This window comes from Echinops telfairi, unplaced genomic scaffold (genome assembly GCF_000313985.2).
Source record: "Echinops telfairi isolate 266 unplaced genomic scaffold, ASM31398v2 ScPeMD7_655;HRSCAF=1070, whole genome shotgun sequence".
In the NCBI taxonomy this organism is placed as follows: Eukaryota; Metazoa; Chordata; class Mammalia; order Afrosoricida; family Tenrecidae; genus Echinops; species Echinops telfairi.
Genome location: NW_022104553.1, coordinates 19225111 through 19232681, shown reverse-complemented (window position 1 = coordinate 19232681; position 7571 = coordinate 19225111). Strand labels below are relative to the sequence as shown.

The following is a 7571-nucleotide window of genomic DNA, read 5'->3' as shown; positions in this document are numbered from 1 at the left end:
GAGAACCACCAGGATTCGTATTAGAAAAAAGCTGTGGTGGGATGTGTTCAGGTGAGTGAGCCAAAAGCACTCATGGGGAATGATTGTGTGTTGGTGTGAGGGGGTCCCCAACACGTGACTATTTCCTCAGGATGGAGTTTGCGATTGGGAAAAAAAAGACAGCAGGGTGCAGTGGCTCCTAGTCCCACGTCAGCACTGAGAGAGCGAATGTAGTTTCCAGTGGGTCTATGTAACGGGGCTTACAGACCTGTGATAAGGCATGCATTTCATACAGCTACCGTAGTACATAGTCAATATGTAATGTCATAAGCACATAACTTAATAAACAAGCAGTGACAGGACTAATCATCCTGACCCTGCGCTGATTGACCTCAACCCTCCCGTGGACCCTCCCCAGGGGGTTGCTACATTTATGGTGGGTGGTCTACAGAGCCTGATTATTCTTATTGACTGATAACCTGCAGGCACAGAGAATATGTAGCTGTATTACATTCTGATCCAGTCCCTCGGTTTACCACAATTCCCCCTTTTATATTATGTTTCAAATTGGAAAGGGCTCCATAGGTGGTCTGAGTTGCCTCCAGGAGCCGAAGCTTCCAGCAGACACAGCGATCTGTTACAAAGACCAAAAGGATGACTGGAAGCAAAACAGATGGCCCAGAGCTAAAGCTTTGGGGTAGACTTTGGATCTAGGCTCGTGAACCTCAGTCCTCTGAACGATCTACCAACTGTTTGATGGCGTTTGTGCTAGCGCACGTTTTCAGCTCTTTCAATGTATTGAAGATCTCCTTCAGCTGTTTTATATCTAACTGTGGGGTACCAGCCCCAACATCAAACAAGTCCAAGGGGGTGGTTGTGTCATTGAAGGATACAATTAAAGAGACGTGAGACAGAGTAAGTCATGCAATTGTTCACCTGCCAGACAGCCATGATCTCAACAGCCAGGTCCATGCAGAGAGAGTGAACATATTTGCAATGACAGCTTATATACACCTAGGGGACATGCAAGCCCCACTAATGACATGTGTAACAGGAAGGGGTTGTACCCTAGGCATACGTGCAATAGGAGAGGGACAAGCTAGGGGTATATATGCAATAGGAAGGACAGGGATGTGTTCCCAAGGGTGTACAATGGCAAGATGAGCGCACTCTAAAGTCAACATAGCAGTGTATCCTTGGTCCTCCCTAAGTTCATTAATCCACTGTCCTTAGCAGGGAGTGGGCCCCACCTAGGGTAGTAGCGACTATGGGGTCGGATTGCTCTAGATGACTGATAACCCTCTGGGAGATAACCTTTAAGCAGTTGACCTCTGAATGTACAGCCATCCAGCAGGTCTTACCAAGCAGCTTCTTAGGTTTGGCATACAGTATGGGGGGACAACCTGGGGAATAATGTTTCTGTTTCTCACATCTAACGAGATGGTTCCCTTATAAACCTGCAAATGGTTTCTAATTTAGGTCAGTCGTGTAAGGTTTCATTATGTGGATAAGGAGTTACACTGGATTTGTAATCTTCCGATTACATTTCAGCATCAATTGCTGTTGCAAGTAATTTTTAAATCACCTTTTAGGATCAATTGCTGCTGCGGGTCCATAATTTGAAAACAGTTTGTTGTCGCTCAGCCGTGCTGTCTTCTGGTTCCCATCCACCTTTGTCCGGAGGCGTGTTTGACAGAGTCCGAGCGTGGGGTTCTGGTGACAGTAGCTGTGGTGGGCAAGTCCTGGGTCTTAGAAAGGCAGCATTGGCTTTTCTCATGAATCCGCGAGGTTTCCGACCATGTCTGCTGCAGTGGGCTCGGTCTTTCCGATGTCTCTGACAATGTGTGCTCTGGGAGGCAAGTTCTCTGGTCACCTTTGTGTCCCCTGTGCCATACCAGGGGTTGTCCTCTGCTCCTGGGCCACCGCTCTGAAGAGCGCTTCACTTGCATTCTCCTTCACCTGGGAAGACAAAACCAAACAGCGCTTCCCTTTAGGCTGTGAGAACCTGGAGACCGAATTTTTGTTAGGGGAACGCTGAAATTTTGTCCTTTCCTTGACTGCATTTGCTGGGGAGCTTCCTCTCCTCTCTTACCCTATGCAAACATAAACAGCCCCTCGCTTTGGGCTGTTAGCAAACCAGGATCCAAACTGTGATTTTTCGTCTTTCCACCAAACCTTTTCCTGCAGAGACAGAGAATCTATTTCCCACCAAGGCTTATATACACTTTAAGGGCATGCAAGCCCCCCAATTACAGGTGGCCACATACTTAACACAATGGGTGTAGTATTAATTTAAAAAATTGGCGCTGGGGGGTGAAGGGCCAGCCCCCACCCGCTGCTACTACTATTACTACTACTTGGATTCAGTAAGTACAATTGTACGGTTGAGATATATAAGTATTATATTAAAGTCATCGAGAACATGAGAGATATTACAGTAATACAGTCAGAAATAATACATGGCAGCATTGGTCACCTCAGCCCAGCTTGGTGGTCCACGTGGAGAGAGGGGGAAGGGAAGGAGGGAAAGGGAACAAGGGAGAGGGGAGTGACCAGGGAGTGAGCAGCAAGGAGCTCAGAGTCAGAGAGAGATCAATATTGCTGACTCACCCTATATACCTTTTGTGGGCAAGCCAGCCCACTAATTACAGGTAGAGACATACATCACAGGGAGGAGCTGCACTATAGGTTACACAGCGATGAGTGGGTGGTCTAGGGGGTGGTCTTTGGGTCTCCATAGAAACCATTATCAGTAGGGTGCAAACCCCTCCTACAGGAGCCTGTCCATTGTCCCCAGAGGCAGGGAGCAGGCCCACCCCTGTGTAGAGATGAGACAGTAGTTTGGCAACTGATTGCCTTCAGGGGAGGGAATGCCTGCGCATCTGACCTCTCCCCACAAGTCCCCCTTTTGTTTTATATACAAAATTTAAAAGCTAAATGGGTGATACGGTTATTTTCTATACATTGAAAGTTGCCAAGGCAAAACTTCATGATCCAATTAATATAGCCAAAAATTCAGGCTTATAGAAAACACTTTAAACCCAGGCCTTGGGGTAAAGTCCCCAAATGCCCATCTTCTATTGGAGGAAGGTATGAGAGATTGGATACCACGGCGGGGAGAAAGAGCCAAATATGAATGTCAGCTTCTATTGGGAGGACGAATCAACCATGTGCTCACTTTAAGGCAACACAGCATAAGGGGAAAACTGGAAAAAATTAGATTACCGCAGGAAAATATACTTGGACTCCAACTCTAACCTCCAGAGCGGTGGCTTTCCTTTCCATGGAACACTGGCTTTCCAGATTCCCTCCGTACACGTCAGGGATTAAGTCCCAGTTTTATTTCCCTTAGTGCTAGTATCCCACGTTTCCCCTTTCTGCATTACGCTTAAGATTTAATAGTGTCACAGAGGCAACATGATCTCTCTTAATATCTCTTAGCTTCTTATAGAAGCGACATGAGACTGCGAGCATCAAAATTATGATGATAAACAACACAGTCAGACTAGCACTTAAACTATGAGAGATACTTTGAGCCCAAGCATGAGGATCTAATCCTTCCATGCCATCCACCAATTGCTTAATTATATCAGAGCCAGGAGATGCCTCAAGCTTGTCTTTGAATGTATAGAAAATATCCTTTTTAAGCTGATAAGCATCTAATGAAATGTTTCCTTTAACCCTTTGCAAATGTTTCCTGATCAAATCCCAATCATGCAATGTTACATTATACAGGTAAGGAGTTACACAGAGAATAGTTACATTTCAATCGCATTATAGCATTAACTGATGTTGTAGAGCACTCCCAGCGAGGCAGCTTTGGTGGCAATGGCTCTGAGTCACTTGCCACTTCTGCACGAAATTCCCACGAATTGGCGAGGTCTTTTCAGCATCTCCGACATTGCTTGTATCACGAAGGACGACTCAGGACTGCTCTCCCATCTGCGTTTCATCTCCACTGGAATCCACACCCCCATCCTGCTTTTTAGGATGAGGATGCTATCTTTTGAAAGGTTTATAAGCATAGCATGGTTAATGCAAGTGAACAATTCACAATTATGGCAAGTGGCACCGCGAGCAGTTTCATTTATGATGTTCTTCAATTACATTATAGCATTGATAAGTCCAAAACGATGTTTCAGCGAAGCAACAGTCTGTAGTAATAGTCCAGTCATTATTGTATAAAATGTCCAAAATCTTGATGTTTCAGCAAAGCAGCAGTCTGTGGTAATAGTCCAGTCATTATTGTATAAAATGTCCAAAATCCTGATCTTTCAGCAAAGCAGCAGTCTGTGGTAATAGTCCAGTCATTTTTGTATAAAATGTTCAGCTTTGATAGAGTCCCAGGGTGTCCCTTAGACGGCATCCGCAATGGAAGCAATCTCTCTGCGGTCAGCGTCGCCATTCTCAGGAGTCTGCGAGGTCTTCTCCACGTTTTGGGTAACTTCAGTAACAGGACAGGGTCACGTCGCAGCATGGGCGTCCCTCCTTTCTTCTGGGCCTTGCTGGCTGAAGAGAAATTCACCTGTATCTCCTTTACCTGTGAAGATATAAACAAATAGCCCCTCTCTTTGGGGTGTCATTAACCTGCAAAAGGAATTATGATTAAGATTGGGTGGCTTCTCCATCTCTTCTTTGTCCATCTTTCTCCAAACATGGTTGCATCCTTCTAAAGGGAGTCCATCAGCTTTATTCTGCAAAAATATAAATGCATAGCCCTTTATCCAAGCGAATGGACCCGGATCCCAAACGCGATTTCCATCTTCTTGAGACTTCTTAGGATTAGCTTTCGCTGTAGAATTGAAAATGTGTTTATCATCCCTAATTTTTTTACAGGCTTTTAGTAAGGAGAGAAATTTTTTGGTTAAATTGACCAAATGAAATTCATCATACATAAGGTTACTCTACTCCCCCTTCTGTTTTAACAATGCAGATATTAAAGCACTGCTAGCAAACTCAGTTAACTTGCTAGGCTTTGACTCAGTATAAAGACTAGTTAGATAGTAGTCATTGTTATGTAAATTTAGGCTGCAAGTCCTCAGAGAATTTGGAGAGCCAAAATGTAAATTTTGGCTCCTGGCTGTCAGAGAATTAAGAAAGCTGACTGATTGGGAGAGCTTTTTACCATACTTTGAAAGGTTGAAAAAATTCTTCAGCTGTTCTTGAAGTAACTTTCCAAACAGACATTTTTTCTCCAAGTTTACCAATAAAGTTATAGGCTCAGTTAAGCAGTTTTGCCGTTCAGGCTTTTTACGCTGTATGATTTTACAATCTTGAAATCGTCTTTCTTGGTTAGCTTTACTTATTCCTACCAAGCTGGATTTAGGGACTCTTCCCTGGTAGGCATATATTTTTATTTTAGAGATGCAGGGAAACAAAAATTGGCTTACACTGTCTTCCTTCTTTATAAACCATGGTATATCAGAATCTATTATTGCCTTAATTTCTTCATAATCCTGATCACTAATTCCAGCAATAACCTGAGCACTTTTAGAATTTATGTTAGACTTTCCTAATAAACATCTTATAGTTCTTTTAGGTAGCAGACCCCAATTACCTCTCCTAATAATTTCTGATTTAATCACAGCTTTTGGCTTTTCCTCAAAACTCTGATCAACTCCAGTATCAATTTTAATTCCTTGACTATTTAGGTTAAATCTTTCTGATAGAAGCTGTATTACTCTTTCAAAAACAGTTTCCTGCGTTTTAGAATCGGCAAGCTGCTGTGAGGGCTTCCGAGCCTTTTGTAAGTTTGGCTAGGTTTGGTCTCCTGCTGTGAGACTGGCTGATACCTGCATTTTCTGCCATTCAATGATTCTTTGGCTGAGTTAGTCAGAGGCCTTGCCTTCTGAGCTCTGTTGGGCGGGGTCTGTATCAAGCTCCTTCCTCTGTTTCCCCACTGGGTACCCTTGGCTAATGGCAACCTGTCACTGTCAAATTTTGAACGACATTGACTGGCCCAATGAGTTCCCTTTCTACAGCGTGGACAAAGTTTAGGTTTTCTCACACCTGAACTAGGTGGTCCTGGCCCATGCTCTGGCTCAGGCCGCAATTTGCTTTTCCTACCCTGTCTTTGAAGATGACCTGTTTTCCACAACTAAAGCACTTTCTTCTAGGTCTGATATAATTTGCCAATGCAGCTGCCATGAGATAGGCCTTGTATTCCTCTGTCTCTACATTCCAGCATATCCTGAGATAATCTAGCAGGGTGCCCTTTTCCCTATAGGGCCACAAGGCATTTTTACACTGTGTATTGGAGATATCATAAGATAGCTTGTGCACTACAGCTCTTACTGCCTGGACATTCTTTACACACTTGGAAATAGCATCTTCCAGTCGGGACACAAAGTCAGCATAGGGCTCATCATTCCGCTGTCTTATAGCCGTGTAACTTGGCTTTCTCTCTTCTGATGGCATTATCTTTTCCCAGGCACTTAAGCAAACTTCACGTATTTGTCCTATTGTCTGTTCATTAAACTGTAGTTGGGACTCAACTGTGATATACTTCTCATCCCCTAGCAACTGATGAATTCGTGCGAGAGCACGTGCGAGAGCTGTTTCGGCCCATAATAATTGATATTGCAAATATTCTGAAGAGGAAAAACATATCCTTGCTAAACCTCTCCAGTCTGTAGGGGTCCAGCTCTCGGCCTGCTAGAGCCTTTATTATGCTAATTGCAAAATGTGAATCTGGGCCATAATCTTTGACTGCTTGCTTGAGATCTTCTAGCAACTTAAACGGAAAGGCACTGTGAACTCCTTGTGGGTGTTTCCCATAAGGCTGTCTGCTAACAACTCTAACCGGATAAGACATTCTAAATTCTAAATCTCCTTCTTCTGCAATCCCTCTTTCTACTCTTGAAAGTAAAGATGCTTTTCTATACTTCTCTTTGCTTCTGTTCTCTGAGCTGCTATTTTGAACCTGTATATCTCCAACTTGCACTTCCTGAACTGCTACTTCTGTGTCAGCCCCCCTAACTTGCTTTTCTTTGGAGTTAATCTCTCTACCTCCAGCACTGCCTTGCTTGATAGTATTGTGATTCTCCACACTATATTCAGGTGAGGCACATGTTTCAACTCTGCTATCTCCTGGTTCAAACTTTGCCTTCTCAGCTACACTTACAATTTTTTCATCTGCCTGAAACTCATCCTGCTTGCTTCTCACCTGATTTAAGTTTGTGTAGCTTAGATGCTTCTCACTACTCTGCTGGTCCTGTTTCTCTGCTTTCTCTACCTTTGAAAGCAAGGGATCTTTTGGGGATTGTTTAATAGCCTTGCTTTCGATCTTGGAATTAACTGCCTCTCCTACTTTATCACCTTCAAACCTTCAGAGGCTGCAGTCCCCCGAGGGCATATAGGCTTTGGCCATGAGGTTTCTTTTAGAATCAGAGGCCTTAGAAAATAAATCAATCCCTGCTTTTTCAGTTTCTCCTAAAATTTCATCGCCTAATTCATACTCATTCATAGAAACGTCTGCTTGCTTTTCTGGATTAGGATCGCTCACACAAGATTTCTCACTAGACTGACAATCCTCACTCTCTTCCTCCTGCAAAAGTTTTAAAGCCATCTTACCTTGAACCCACAGAGATGAC

The 7571-nt window shown here is 43.7% G+C and overlaps 1 protein-coding gene across 1 annotated transcript in view; it reads left to right on the top strand.

The window, feature by feature from the left end:
- The first annotated feature begins 6 nt into the window (after positions 1-6).
- LOC123521965 (zinc finger protein 345-like) overlaps positions 7-7571 on the top strand; it is a 17829-nt gene continuing 10264 nt past the window's right edge. Inside the window, exon 1 of the mRNA XM_045292554.1 lies at positions 7-51. Coding sequence (XP_045148489.1) covers positions 42-51 — 10 coding nt within the window. The 5' untranslated portion in view covers positions 7-41. The remainder of the gene's footprint in view (positions 52-7571) is intronic.